The 14,677-nt window shown below is 36.9% G+C and overlaps 1 protein-coding gene across 1 annotated transcript in view; it reads right to left on the bottom strand.

Annotated features, from left to right (window-relative positions):
* LOC118424933 overlaps positions 1–14,435 on the bottom strand; it is a 32,753-nt gene extending 18,318 nt beyond the window's left edge. Inside the window, exons 1-33 of the mRNA XM_035833738.1 lie at positions 14,332–14,435; positions 14,016–14,090; positions 13,544–13,618; positions 12,555–12,626; positions 12,154–12,222; positions 11,709–11,780; positions 11,225–11,293; positions 10,780–10,851; positions 10,235–10,303; positions 9,890–9,961; positions 9,614–9,682; positions 9,355–9,426; positions 8,942–9,010; positions 8,667–8,738; positions 8,324–8,392; positions 8,066–8,158; positions 7,812–7,883; positions 6,545–6,613; positions 6,133–6,204; positions 5,866–5,937; positions 5,618–5,683; positions 5,383–5,457; positions 4,716–4,897; positions 3,960–4,509; positions 3,463–3,659; positions 2,845–2,896; positions 2,440–2,534; positions 2,173–2,284; positions 1,865–1,954; positions 1,140–1,324; positions 918–991; positions 523–658; positions 269–343 (exon numbers count right to left, since the gene is read on the bottom strand). Of these exons, the coding sequence (XP_035689631.1) occupies positions 269–343; positions 523–658; positions 918–991; positions 1,140–1,324; positions 1,865–1,954; positions 2,173–2,284; positions 2,440–2,534; positions 2,845–2,896; positions 3,463–3,659; positions 3,960–4,509; positions 4,716–4,897; positions 5,383–5,457; positions 5,618–5,683; positions 5,866–5,937; positions 6,133–6,204; positions 6,545–6,613; positions 7,812–7,883; positions 8,066–8,158; positions 8,324–8,392; positions 8,667–8,738; positions 8,942–9,010; positions 9,355–9,426; positions 9,614–9,682; positions 9,890–9,961; positions 10,235–10,303; positions 10,780–10,851; positions 11,225–11,293; positions 11,709–11,780; positions 12,154–12,222; positions 12,555–12,626; positions 13,544–13,618; positions 14,016–14,086 (3,259 nt within the window). The 5' untranslated portion in view covers positions 14,087–14,090; positions 14,332–14,435. The remainder of the gene's footprint in view (positions 1–268; positions 344–522; positions 659–917; positions 992–1,139; positions 1,325–1,864; positions 1,955–2,172; positions 2,285–2,439; positions 2,535–2,844; positions 2,897–3,462; positions 3,660–3,959; positions 4,510–4,715; positions 4,898–5,382; positions 5,458–5,617; positions 5,684–5,865; positions 5,938–6,132; positions 6,205–6,544; positions 6,614–7,811; positions 7,884–8,065; positions 8,159–8,323; positions 8,393–8,666; positions 8,739–8,941; positions 9,011–9,354; positions 9,427–9,613; positions 9,683–9,889; positions 9,962–10,234; positions 10,304–10,779; positions 10,852–11,224; positions 11,294–11,708; positions 11,781–12,153; positions 12,223–12,554; positions 12,627–13,543; positions 13,619–14,015; positions 14,091–14,331) is intronic.
* Between the last annotated feature and the right edge of the window lie 242 nt (positions 14,436–14,677).

Genomic DNA, 14,677 nt, shown 5'->3' with positions numbered 1-14,677 from the left:
GATGTCTAATCTTCACAAACGTAAGCCACTTTTCTCGTGTTAAATAATTTCAAATCTAAGAAGTACATAGTGCATAATCAAGAAAACAAGGAACAGCCGGTAGATATTTGTTTCCTTGTGTGTATAATTCCACCAGAAAGAAATACAGCATACCTACGAGTATTCTTAGGTTTGTTCCTTCATAGATACGTCTGGATATATAGCTTATGAATGTATTATACTGCGCAATCTAAACATTGCCATAGACATGAAATTTTACTTTGCATACTTGTGTTGCTCAGTTCTTCAGTCGTTGCTGCTAGGGAATCATTGGTACTGTTGAAAATATTTGGTGCCCCTGTGGCTGAAAATGAATTGACAAAAGAAATAGTTGAATTGACGTATCTCGGTTCTCTACCAAAATGTTATTTCGTGTAAATCTTGCTAAGACATCTTTACTTCAAACGACTGTCACAGGTATTAGGTTCTTTGCATATACACAGATTTTGAATGATGACTGTCTACTTCATCATTTGAACTCACCGAAACTGCTGACATTGTCTGCCGAAATGTCGACCACTGGGAAGGAGAGAACCACATCCTCGACTTCAAGAAAAAGTGAAGATGCACACGGTTCTCGTTCCGCCACAAATACGTCAAGGTGGTAGGTGTTTCCAACCTATTTGTATTATGCCCGAAAATAATTTCATCATGTTAGTAGAACATAGGATATTGTAGTTTTCTTTTACACATATAGTTATGAAATCGAAACGGAAGTAAGTGAGACATATTACCGATTATGTAAAATAGAATACCAATATCCTGTTTAGATAATGCTAAGGTAAGGTAGGCACATTTTTGCAAAAAGAAAGTGGCTAGTTTTTTCTTTCAAAATCGACATGCAAGATAAGATAGGATTCTATCTCTGTCAGAATTACCGTTAGTTCCAGTTCCACGGTGTCGTCGGTTGCGTTTCCGTGAATCACGCATTCCCCATCAATGACGGTTCCCCCTGCATATATTGAATGGTAATACGTCAATAAGTTCAAAATCATCACAACGATAAAGTGTATGAGTTTGCATTAATAAAAACACAGATATATGAGCTGGAACCCTTTAGCCTTGTTACTAATAAGCTTCATGGCAATTTTCATACTTACCTTCGCTTCGAGAACCCTGTAAAGTTAGCCTTCTGCACGAAGTTATTTCTGATTTGTCTCCCTTTTCTCTGCGCAGGTCGATCACTCTCTTTCTGTCAACGAAGAGCCAGAGCTCGTCCCCACCACCCACGGTGATGATCTCGTTCCCAGTGTAGGTTAGTGCTGCTCTAACAGCTGCCGTGAAACTGAAAAGATCACAACAATTACATCTCAATTGTCAAACTGGAAATCAAAGCCAATTGGATTAAAACTTTGCTGTATCTCATCTTTGCTGAAAGTCATCACCACAGTACATCCATTGCGGAACATTTTCTGCCATCTAATGCCCTCCATTGAACATATAATTGGTGATGAGAAAACACGAATGTTGCATGAACATGTTTAACGTGTCAAGACTTAAACACCTGTACAATGGCAAAGTGTTCGCCTTGCTTTCAAGTAGGTCGTGAGTTTGATCCCCAGTCAAATCGTACCAAAGACTTTTAAAATGACACATAATGCGTTCTCTGTGCTGCACAGCACTCAGCATTTAGGAAAGAGTAAACTATGGTAGTTGAACACACACACCACTACCGGTGGACTAGCCACCTTGCTGAAGTGATTACACAAAGTTGCTTAGCCCAAGGGCTATTGAAATGGGGATAGGCGCCACTCTGTGTACTATCTGTGTACCATCTGAGGGAAGGATTTTGTCAACATATCAAGGAAGGAATGACTACACTTACCCGAAATTGTGCAGAGTGTTATTGCAATCGCGCTGTCCCTCAAAGCCATAACCAAATCCATCCACGGGGAAGAAATCTTTATCGTAGAATCTGTAAACACATGTGGTGCATGCATTACAGACACAGCTGGTTCCAAGATTCATGCACCTATTTCAGTTTCGTTACACAATGTACATGGGTCTTTTCAGGATGCATCCTTTTTAACCCAAGTCAATCTTTAAAAAATGACATATAATTATGAAAATGCATAAAATACAGGATGCTAAAAGTATATGACAATGTAGTAACAATTGACGAATGATGATGACCTGTATACGTCGGTGCCATTTTGTTGCGTCAGAACCAGCGTCTCCTCTCGAGCAAAGTTGTCACCGGGAACAGACACAAACCATCGCGCGATAGGATCCAGCGTTGGGTCATCTACGATAAAGAAATATTGGGAATAATGTACGGTACTTGCTACTATCTAGCATTTGTTTGCCACGAATAATTTTTCCAAGAAGTAATTTCTGTACGGAGCTTATTCTTTTCAACAATGCTTAGAATGGTTTGATGACAATGACAATAATATGCACCTGATGTAGACAGATATCCCCCAAATGGGTTGACCATGTAAGTTGGATCTAACAACTCTCCTTGCCGTCGACCGTCGAAGTCCGGATGGGTGATGCTGGTTTAATGAAAGATGAAATATGTATTAAGAGGCCCATCAATCATGTACGTATATTAGGTAGCTATTTGTTACAAAAATTAACTATGTCAACATCTACATCAAACATCATTTACAATATCATTTACGTCCATTTTTCATGGGTGACAACATACAGCACGGTACCTGCCGATAACAACACGTTATACCATAGATACCTCCAGAACATTCTAGGTTTCTTGATTTATTTCAGTATCATGGTAACGTTTTCAGTTTCTATTCTAGATTGAATCACGTATTTCGAAGTAATAGATCTAGACGTAATACCAACCTGAAATCATAGTAACTGATCGGAACCTGCATGCTGTTCTCGTCAATGTCCTCTGTAGAAAATGACAAAAAAAAATATTGTAAACTTAAACATATATCCCAGAAGCCCGTTTGTGTCTCTAACACTTCTTATTCACTGTCGTCAAACGACAAACAAATCATGAGAAATCCCTCCAATCATGATCGTTCAACATTGGCGCACAATGTACACTCATATATTGAACATGAATTTCACTTTATAATAGAATATTTTTAGATACGCTAGGTTACGTAATGAATTATTCATATTTCTCGAATCAAGTACAACAGATTTCAAGAGACTCGATGCTACAAACAGATTTATACATATCTTTAGATGTCAGAACTTCCATAATACAAAAATTGGCAAATACATCAAGGACTGCTCTGCTATTAGAAAGAATACCGAAACTGATGATTAGCCTACTCCATTGTAATATAATACTATATCAAAGAATTATGTTATCCCTTATTGTTATGTTAACTAGGTTGTTACGCTTTATCCTATACCTCTATTTTGTACTTTGTGTAATAGTTGTTGCCATACATTGTATCATGTACAATTGTCGTGAAATAAAGTTCTTCTATGTTATAACGTTACCTGTTTCCTGCAATGTAGTGACCGTAACTGGCCAGCTGGATGCGCTGAAGTCACCCAGCTGGTTGTACAGCACTGCGCATGTGTAAGTAGTTCCTGCCTGGACTCCGTCAGATGCGTTGAACATGGTGAAGTTGGTAACAATAAGGCCTCTGCTGATCGTTGGCGCTGTTTCACTTGTGCAGGTGACTAGATAGTATCTAGTGAAAAAGGGAAAACGTATTGCAGAATTAAAAAAATAACAGTTCCGAGTTTGTCGATCTCACTTTCCCAATATAAAGATTCTGCATTGACATTATGTCTGAATAACAATTGACAATGCAACAATTCATTTTGCTAATAAGATTCCATTGATATTAATTTTATGTTTCTTTCTTGTCAATATCACCCCATTCTGTTTTGATGAAATATTAATTTTCATCCAGATTAATATTGTCAATTTATACTGAGTAAATACACCAGTTATTCTTCAAATTACGTATAGAGAAACAGCATCTCACGGATAGCTGACTTGATCTAGTTGTTCATCATTGATGTCTGTGTCATTTGCTTGAGTCTGATTGAAGCAGTTGTTATTGGTGTTATTGGTGCTTGTCATGTTCGTTTCTGACTGGTTGAAGTTGGTTATGTTACAAATGCTGACATTGGTCGAGTTGGTTTCTGTTTGGTTTAACGTTGTTGTGTTGTTCACTGTTTCGTTGAAACTTTTTGTTGTATTGTTTACTGTTTCGTTGAAACTTGTTGTATTGTTTGCTGTTTCGTTGAAACTTGTTGTATTGTTTGCTGTTACGTTGAAACTTGTTGTATTGTTTGCTGTTACGTTGAAACTTGTTGTATTGTTTGCTGTTTGGTTGAAATCCGTTGTGTTGCTGACTGTCTCATTGAGCATTGTCTGGTTGGAATTTGTTGTGTTGGTTTCCGTTCCATTGATGACTCCCATTGTCGCATTGGTGAGGTTAACACTTTGAATGTCATCTAAATCTGGTACGTGGTCCCATGACACACTGATTTCTCTATTGCTTTCTGCGACCGCGTGTACATTCGTTGGAGCTACAAAGAAAAATTGTGAAAATATTTGGCAAAGGTCAACAACGTATCACATTGGTCAAGCGAAATAGCAACAGCTCAAACCTTTGAAATATTTGCTACATTGTAAGAGATGTCTGTATTGTTAGCATACCAATTACTAATTGCATATTCTTCTGTAGAAAAGTTCACATTAAGGCTTGTAACATTGTAGTATTTGTTTTACTTACCACAAAGAAAGTCTGAGGAATCAAAGTTCGCAAAGTAGTTGCTGGAGTCGCCGGAGCTGTCAAACGTTATGTTGATCAGTTGTTCAGGTGTTGAGCAGCTTCCTCCAAATATCGTTGTGCTCAGATTCCTCATGGTTTTATAGAATGAGCAGCTGCAGGCCAGCGGGTTACCGGTCAAGTACCTGTAACATACATTCACCATGGTACAATTTTGGTTATCTATAGGTCTAATATAGCCATACGTGGCACGGGAACAGCAAGGGTCCATGTTCTTATGATTTAAAGGTAGACACAATGCACAGATCTTTAGGAGGCTGCTTTCAAGGAAGACTGGATGTTGTAGCCGGATCACACCAAAGACTCTTAAAATGGTACATACTACTTTCTGTGCAAAAAGGAAGAGTATGGAAGCTAAACACACTTCACTACCGGTGGACTGGCTCCCTGCTGTGACTCCAGGGCTTAGAAACGGAGATGGGTGCCGGGCCTACGCATCACAATGTGATGCATGACAACTTTAGCTTTAGCTTTAGCTTTCTAGAATTCTTAGCTATCAACAATATAAGCAATAGCGTACGGCGTTTAAACAGATGAATTCCTACAATAGATACGTCTAAATGTTTAAATTTTGACATGCTAGAAAATCAAATGTAAATGCAATACTTACAGGAATGTCTCATTCGTAGCAAGTATGCTGAAGGCATTCTCCTCCACAAACTCAATTTCGTTTTTGGAAATGTCACTGATTAAAAAGAAACAAATTGTTGAGACACCAGCTGAAGATATACTGCTTGAATGGGCTGACAGGTGTGTATAAAAGAAAGGACAAACAACAAATTTAAATACTAAAAATACAGACCAATATTCACGAATTGGGTTGCTTTGGACCTATAGTTACTTACACTGTCACAAGATTAGGTAAATCTGGTAGCTTGTAGAACACTTGTAGATTATTGTCGCCAAGCAAACTGCAAAACAAAGGACGGAAAATACCTCAGGTACTAAGAATCTTGGAAACATTAAATCTTTTGCTATTCACACAAATGTACCGAAAATGACCCTGATCTTGTAAGTGGTTACTGTAGTTGAAATAAAGTTTGAGAGACGCGATATGCAAAAAGTCGGCAGTATATAGATACATCGTACTCACAGTTGCTCGAGGGACAGCAAGTTATCAAAAGCACCATCGCCAATGGAAGAAATCGTGTTGTTTGTCAGGTCACTGTTGAGATAACAGCAGAAGACAATATAAGATACTTAATTGTTTGATTTTATTGGAGTCATCTGATTACAACTATATAATGAGATATGCAGATGCTGTGGAGATATTCAAACATTTTTAGGCATTAGCTTTCTCTTGTCGATTTTGCTCACTTAGAGATTTTGCGGTAGCTGTAACAATTGTAAGTGTACTTACAGCTTTTGCACAGTGGACTGTAGATGGAAACATGTCTCAGGAATGCTGACCAGTAGGTTGTTTCTGATGTCACTGAGGGTGAGGACAATACAATGTAGTCATCTATGTCTTTAGAAGTCAAGTGGTCTTTGCTGCTCTTCCAGTGTCATGGATTTTCAAATATCTGACGAAAGTCCTGTATTCATATCTTCAATTACGACTTAACAATCATGCAGTTTGAAGAAATAATATAATGCAATATCCCTTATTTGTGGCTGACCAGTCTAATGTTGAACGGAATCATCAAAAACCGAGTACACAATTCAAATAATTTTTGTCCTCCTCATTCTTAATCTTACCGTAATAACAGCTAGGCATGTAGGTGTTGTATTACCAAATCTCACAAAGTTTGAACATTACTTTATAGTCTTACATGACTCTTAGTTCTATCTCCTCGAACGCCCTTGCACCGATGTAGCGAAGTTGGTTGTTCCGAAGGATCCTGTTAAGGTAATAAAAGAGTGTGCCCAAACTATGAATTCACTTAAAAATGAAATCGTCTACGCTGTTTTTAAGACTACCATTATAAGCTTAATGTCAACACGTACACAATGGCTTAAAGACAGGAAATCTGGACCCAGGGTCCACAATAACCATAAAACTATATAGATGCTCCCTGCTGAACTCTGCCAGGAGGTTTGAAAGCTGAATTGACCCTCTAGACCACATTAACTAATTAGAAGCCATGGGGAGTCCAGCCAGTGTCTGCTGCCACGAACAAAGGGATGGTATTACGACATAGCGTTGAAAGTTATTAGCATATTAACTGTCAGATCTGTTTGAAAAATTTTCTCCACTACTTGTCAACAAAATGCTGTCAAACAAATCAAAATGACACGTAAGCGTGCTGCAAGGCTAAAGACACCATACCATACCATATTTTCTACAACATTAGGTTTGAAGGAAGAAATATCAGACCAATGTTGAAAATTCAAAATGTTACCAGATTTCTGGTGCCTTTGAATTCAGTCTAGAAGTACATGTACACTCTTTCCTGCACTATCTTGCTCTCTACCTTTGTCTGAGTTAATGAATGTCAGTATCATTGCTATATAGTATCTTGCCTTTCAGAAGCTATTTGGTGTCTTGTTTTGAAATAAGAGCTGTCACCCTCATTGTATCTATATAGAATAAGATCATTTATTTTGGTAGATTAGTCCCTCTCAAATTTGTATTTCTTTTCAAGTAGTTATGAGCTTCCTGTTGGATTTTGTGTGTCTACAAACTTGTAATCGTAGCACCGTCTTTGCAATGTGAATGAGTAGAATTACTTGTACAGTCACCACCAGCAACAAGGGTATAATATCTCAGTGCCTCAATGTTTCCCTTCCACAAAGTTCCAGGCTGGGCTTAGTGGGTCCGTGGTCATTACTTCACATGATTTCTGTTTAGAGAAAGCTTAAAAATTTACTTTTTATGTGCAAACAGACTAAAACTCTTTATCTATCTGTGACTATTTGAACTCTACAGTGTACGCATTAGCCCTGCTCCAGCACCCATGTTCACTGTATGAGAGCCTGTTGTAGACTGAACCCGGTAGTTTACGTTAGCCGAATTTATTGGGTGATTTTATAGTACCACCTTGGTCTTTAAGACTTAATGATTTTAGCGATTTGAAGTAGGAAAGCAATATGCCTTACAGTTCTTTGACTCTGGAGCCAGGTGTAAACATCTTGCCTACTATGACTCTGATGGCGCAATTGGATAAGTCACTGGAAATATTTACAAAACAAACAAGACAATTACAACTAATTCACAAACAAACAAAAAACACATTTTGGAACATTATGCAATGGAAAATTGTACATTGACTGTAGCATTGGAAATGTAACATATTTTCACACATTTTCACACTTTTGTAAGCGCTGCTACAATTTCCCATTGTAATACTTACAGTCTCCCATGACCATCCAGACTACTCCATACATTCACAGACGAAAACGCTTCCTCTGCAATTGCTGTTAGGTTAGAGTTACCGTACAGAAACCTAAGCAAAACGCAAAGAAACAAATAATATTGTATCAATGTATATTTGCGACATTACTATAAAACGTTACAAATTCTCTACTATAATTTTTCGGCTTACGTACAGTTATCTCTATAAAGATGAAGTTTCTTGAAAAAAGATTAAATGGAAAATGTAGATACTTACAGGTTCCGTGCAGAGACGTCATTGAACGTCCGAGAAGCAATCGTCGCAAATGCGCAGCTGTACATTAAGCTGTAGAGTAAAGAAATCCACGTATATATAATTTATGTTTTTACAGAAAATTCTTGTGGATGAGGAGGTAGGGGGCAATATTCAAAGGATGATAAACGGATCAAAGCTTAAAAACTGAGGAACGGGTTAACAGTACAAATGTCCGAAAACTTTGCTTACCGGACAATATAAAGGCTTGGTACAAAAATGTCATAAGACGGCATCATAACTTTGGTACACGGCAAGTCGAAACATCGCCCATAAACACTAGTCAAGATTAAAAAAAAAGTCTTACAAATCTGTGACCCTGACGTTGTTGAAGGCGAAAGATTCCAATCTAGTGGTTACTGGATTGTTGTACAGGGACCTGAAGAATAGTAACAATACATATTGTTGGCATTCGACACATATTAATCACAATGTATAGGAGACATTCAAAAGAATAAACAAAGTGCCTGTCAAATTTTTATGAAGAAGTTGTATTACATATATGTATAGTACGTATTTATATTCAAGGGAGTCTTATTTTGAAGACGACTTAAATTATAAGAAATTCTTTTGTTTACTCACAGGGTCTCTGCAGTCAGATCGTTAAAGGCTCGGGACATGATTGTCTCAATTTGACAATTGTATATAGAGCTGTGGAAAGTTTGTGGAATAATATATATCAGAGTCATCACACCAAGGCTCACTATGAAATGTTTAGATATGTAAGATATTTCAACACATCACATGAGTCTATTCGATCACACCTAGCGTTAGTAACATGGTTATGCCTCATTTTAGTGTAACTTTTTTTCAAGTTTGAACATTGATGAATAAATGATTGCTGTCAACTCACGATGACAACTCATTGTTGTTAAATTCACCCAATGTCTTAGCTGCATTGTGACGACGGTTAAACAATTTCTGTTTTAAAGAAATTGATATACTATCAATGTTGGAATTGGTTAAGATAATTGTAGAAGAAACATTTGTCCTACAATGCGTTGGTGACCCTGGTATTGTTGAAGGAGTAAGATGCCAAGGATGTCACAGGGTTGTTGTATAAGTATCTGAGGATTTAGAAAAAGTTCATCGGTATTACAACTTATATAATTTGTCTACAAACATGTAATGACTGCATACATGTAATGTAATTGGCGTGATCCCATGTAAAGATATTAAAGAAGATAAGTCCCCAAGATCATAGATGGTTGATGTAGTTTGTAAAATTATAAATGAAAACATCAAAGAACTTACAAGTTTCTTGCAGTGACCCCATTGAATGCTGACGAAGGGATGTCCCTCAGCTGGGTGCTGTACATTACACTAGATGAAAGATAATAAAAAATGGAAAGAGCTTTAGTTTGTTTTTAGCCATCTCTCTCTCTCTCTCTCTCTCTCTCTCTCTCTCTCTCTCTCTCTCTCTCTCTCTCTCTCTCTCTCTCTCTCTCTCTCTCTTAAAAACTTCCTTTATGCATTAGACAAATTTATTTGCTTAACTTAATATAGGTGATTGATAATATGCCTTCTCACAAGTTATAGGAGACTGCGACGTCATTAAAGGCGAAAGGCTCCAACTTTGTCACAGGGTTGTTGTGTAGATACCTGAAAAAGATCAAGTACCAGAAAGCTACATATGATTCATCATTGTATGTATCAGTGGATGATAAACGTTAATGGAAGAGGTGTATTAGTATAAGGAGCTATAATGCCTGATCGATGCCTATAACCAGCGAGTGTTCGAAGCGATAAAAGATATAGTACCGTTTTTCAACGATGTATACAAGCCTTATAATTAGTTGCATTTGCTCTTCATTATCTGTTTTTGAGGAGGATACTTAAACACAAGCAAAAGTAAATGAATAAAGAAAGACATACAGGTATCGACAAGAGGCCCCGTAGAATCCATTTTCCTTGATGACTGATATGTTATTACTTTGAAGGTTCCTACGGACAAAACAAAATAGTCGCAGACATATTAAGTGCTTCGAACCCGTTCAGGTCCTTTGTGATTAAACTAAAGTTCTGATTGTTGCTGTTCATTATCTTGATGTTGTTTATCATCTGCCAGTGCATTTTGGAATTGATCTTGTTACAATTTGTTTATTCAAAACACCCAAATCTTCTCAGCTGCCGGCGCATTTCATATTGTAATGCATGTGTTTTTTTGGGTGGGTATGACATACATATAGCCGCCCCGCGGGTCAGCTCACCCTCCGGTCTTAGGGCGATCCTACCCGCCGTCGGGCTGGTACCTCAAGCTCGGGTGATACGGAAATCACCATGTTGTATTCTACGTATATACACGTAAATTGCTGTTACGAACATGCACAGTATATTGTATATAAACAGTGGCATCATTTGGCATTAATTTGATAGTAATCTTAATGTCTTTAGATATTCAGCAAGACTTGAAGACTTACATATCTCCGGACAAACGATTGGTGTAGAATGCATTAGACTCGATGACCGCCACTGACCCTCCATTTAGGTACCTGCACAAAATGAAAGAAAATTGACAGTTTTAAGAAGTTCTCATTTTTCGATAATTCCCAAAATTTCTAATCAAAGGTTTAGGTTATAGCCCTTACTGTTTTAGAAAGTTGGATGTTTTAACACCCAATATAGTACAATATAGAGGTACAAATAAAAGTTAAAAGTTGTTTTAGAAATTAGGACGGTAAGTTTTATTCCACACATCAACTTTGTACTACATTTAATAGTTGTTGACATACATTGTACCATGTACATTGTTTGGCAGTGAACTTTTTATTTACAACCCAAAATGCTTTGTGCAACCATCGTTAATCCATAGAAATATACACCAGCAGTAGTCGTGTGATGATGACATAGCAAAACGTTTCTTACATATGACGCCCAGAGACTTGGTTGAACGTGAATGGAGGAATAGTGACAAAATCCGCACTTGTCAAGGACCTTCAAAAGAGAGAATAGTTTAAGAAGAAAAAATGATGTGTTCACTCTGAAATGTTCATACACGTCACATTTTACTCTTTTGCTGCAGAACATATATCCACAGGAACAGTAGTTGTGTCCACAATGTTTTGTACTTGTCGCAACCTGAATAAAGTTATAGCGGCATAGTTTTTTTTGTTTTTATCGCGTTTTAACGGCGCTGGCTATCTAGCAAATTGTTTGATCCCCATCAGCCATGTTCATTCTTTCTCGTTGATACAACATGTGATCCTTACAGATCAGGGGGCTTAATACTGCCAGGATCAATACGATATTTGATATATCAGTAAAGATGGTTGCATTGATCATAAGTACCCGCCGAATGTACCTTGTGCATAATGAATGGGCAAAGTTCAAGAGAATGAATTTGTCTTACAAGTCATACGTCAGCCTCACATCGTTGAATGCAAATGGACGCAAGTGTTTCGTCGGATTGCCGTCCAGGCGTCTAGACGAACAGAAGATATTTTAGTAAGGCTTCAGGACATCAGTTATGAAATTCTGTGCATATCATTAGTATACTTTTAACTGTAGTTTTGTGCAAAAAGTCACATAAGAAAGACTTGTTATAGCTAACAGAAATGTCAAGCTACTTGTGGATCTAAATAAAGTAAAAATTTTACATGATTGCCACTATATAATGTATACTATATCACACAGTATATGTGATAAAGAGCTTTGGTGCAGATTAAATGACTGATTTAAATCGGATGATCTAAAACCTTTCTTGCAGAGTTCCCCAAAATCTTTCTATTATGAAATGACGAATCTGGCTCATGTGTACTTCACAAGTAATGTGATCAGTGTGGTAGCTAACTTACAAGTATCCCGCAGAGATATCATGAAATGAATTGGTCTCGATGATAGCTATGTCGTTGTTACGAAGATCCCTTTAGCAAGAGGGAAAAATAAGATTATCAATCTTTCATTGCAAAAATAAAATAACCTAAGTAAGTCATTGTTAATTTTGAGTACATAAAGAACATACAAAAATAATAAAGTTTTATTACAAATACTTGCGCTAGGGCTAATTGCAAGTAAAATGAATGGGGGAGGACACATAGTATATACCAATATAGCACGTGCCTTATGTTGTCTAAAGACTATCTCTACCATAGAAGGCGTCATGTAAATGCAAGCCAGTTGATCTTCCCTAGCTATGTATAGAGCTAGAACTAAGAACATTTAATGCATTGAAACTAAACACACGTCATGTACTTACAAGTCGGTGACACCACTAATCTGCTTGAATGTACCACTTCGCAGAGACGATATGCGGTTGCCATAAAAGTTTCTGAAAGGGGAGATGAAAATTGATAATAATCATCTATTAGCTGAAAAATGAAAAGTTTCTCAATGGACTTCATAATTTTTTCAACTGCCTAGAATTTTTTTGAGGCAGGCTAGATTTCAATCTTTTGTAAGGGGTGGTACTATGGGAGGTGAATTCACACTGAAGTTTTTATTGATGGTGATGGAAGAATATCGTTGACGATTGTAAATATATATAATTATTTTTTCAGACTATTATATATATATATATATATATATATATATATATATATATATATATATATATATATATATGTGTATAATAGTCTTTATCTAACATAGATTTCCGTTTTGTTTGCATAAGGTTCTGCTTCTAACACAATACGGCAAACAGCAGGTGTCCTGTCCTTGTACATGTTAAATTCCATTTGAATTGTCTCTGTTTTTGTCAGCAGGGCTGGCCCTTTAGATTTGTAATAGTCACATGCTAGTTATAATATTAATAATTAGCAGCATTGGCTGTGTGTGCTGAATCAATCAATTAATCAATCAACAATACAGAATTAATTTTTTCGGCAATCTACAGAACCTGCTAGGCAATACTCTTGACTTCAATAGTTTATCCGAATCAGCCCGTATCCATCTACTATTAAGGGGTTCACCTTTCCTGTCACATTCTACAAACTGCAGTTAACCCAGTTATACATTGCACATACGAAACGTTTTTCAACTACCTTGTAACCTGACTTATATGTAAATATCTGTGAACTGTTTGTTTTGATATTGTCATTTATTTGTTCTTGTCAGTTATCTTTTTTTGAGAGGTGATGTGAATATTAGCGTTCTGCTAGAGTGTATTACCTCTCTGTCCTGTTCTGTACTTTGATGTTGAATAAACAAAAATAAAAAAAAATCAATCAATAAACAACAGGTACTAACATTTGTCCATTTGCGGTAATGTTGTGAAACTCCCCTCCAGGATGAAGTTCAGTCAGATCATTCCCGTTGAAGTATCTTAAAGAGACGACATATATTATACATGTGCCGTAGTTATGGTGTTTACGGGGTAGGTTGATTGTTTGGTATGCTCTTTACCGGGAAAAACAACTTCCTTGAAAACTGTTTCCATTTATGTACTGATAGTTGTCTACTATATCTATTGTGTACAAGATAACTTTCCATGCTTTTGATATTTAGATGAATTTACATTTCTCATGCAATTAGACAAATCATGTATTTCAAACTCCATCTGCTTTTACATTTAGAACCGTCTTAGGAAGAGAGTCGAAGTTGAACCTGTGCAGACTAGTATAATGTAGGTCTTCATTCATTACAAGCAAACCCGCAGACACATACAGACCGTCAGAACGAACACAATGCTTCTATTTTTCATGGAGGTGATAAAACTTACATTCCTTTTATGTGTGATGTAAGCTGATCAATTGTTCCTTCTTCCAAATGACCAATGTCATTGTTCTGCATATATCTACAAAATAAAGATAAGATCAAATCAAACCAACGAGAAAGCAAAGTGTTGTAACGACTTGATAGATGTGATCAGTAGTGCATTGCGGCCCGACTGAAAGCATTATGAACATACAGAAACACCATGAAAAGCACAAAAATTCTTAAAGCAACACTTGACATTTTGTATATTCATCCAATACTTTACATGTGTCCTCCATTTCATACGTCATGGAACGTACTTTAGTATGAACGATACTTACAGATATTGCAGACTGCTGAGGTCTTCCAAGGCAACTTTTTTCAACCATCCCAAACGATTGTTTTGGACGTTTCTGCAAACGAAGCCATCAAGTGATTTAGAGGTCTGTCCTTAACTTAAGGAGCAGCAAGCAAGCAAGCAATTCCTTAATATTTCTGTATACTGCCTATATACTACTATTCCACTGCAGCGTCTATACATGTGTAGGCGTCCAAATAGTAAACGTGAAAATATTCCATCTGTTTAAAACATCATTTGATTGATTCATTCATTCATTCATTGACCGATAGAGACTGATAGAGACTGCAAGAAAGTTACAACAAGTTTCTTCAATCAATGACTCCCTT

The sequence above is a fragment of the Branchiostoma floridae genome, chromosome 10 (genome assembly GCF_000003815.2).
Source record: "Branchiostoma floridae strain S238N-H82 chromosome 10, Bfl_VNyyK, whole genome shotgun sequence".
In the NCBI taxonomy this organism is placed as follows: Eukaryota; Metazoa; Chordata; class Leptocardii; order Amphioxiformes; family Branchiostomatidae; genus Branchiostoma; species Branchiostoma floridae.
This window is presented reverse-complemented; position numbering and strand designations above follow the sequence as displayed.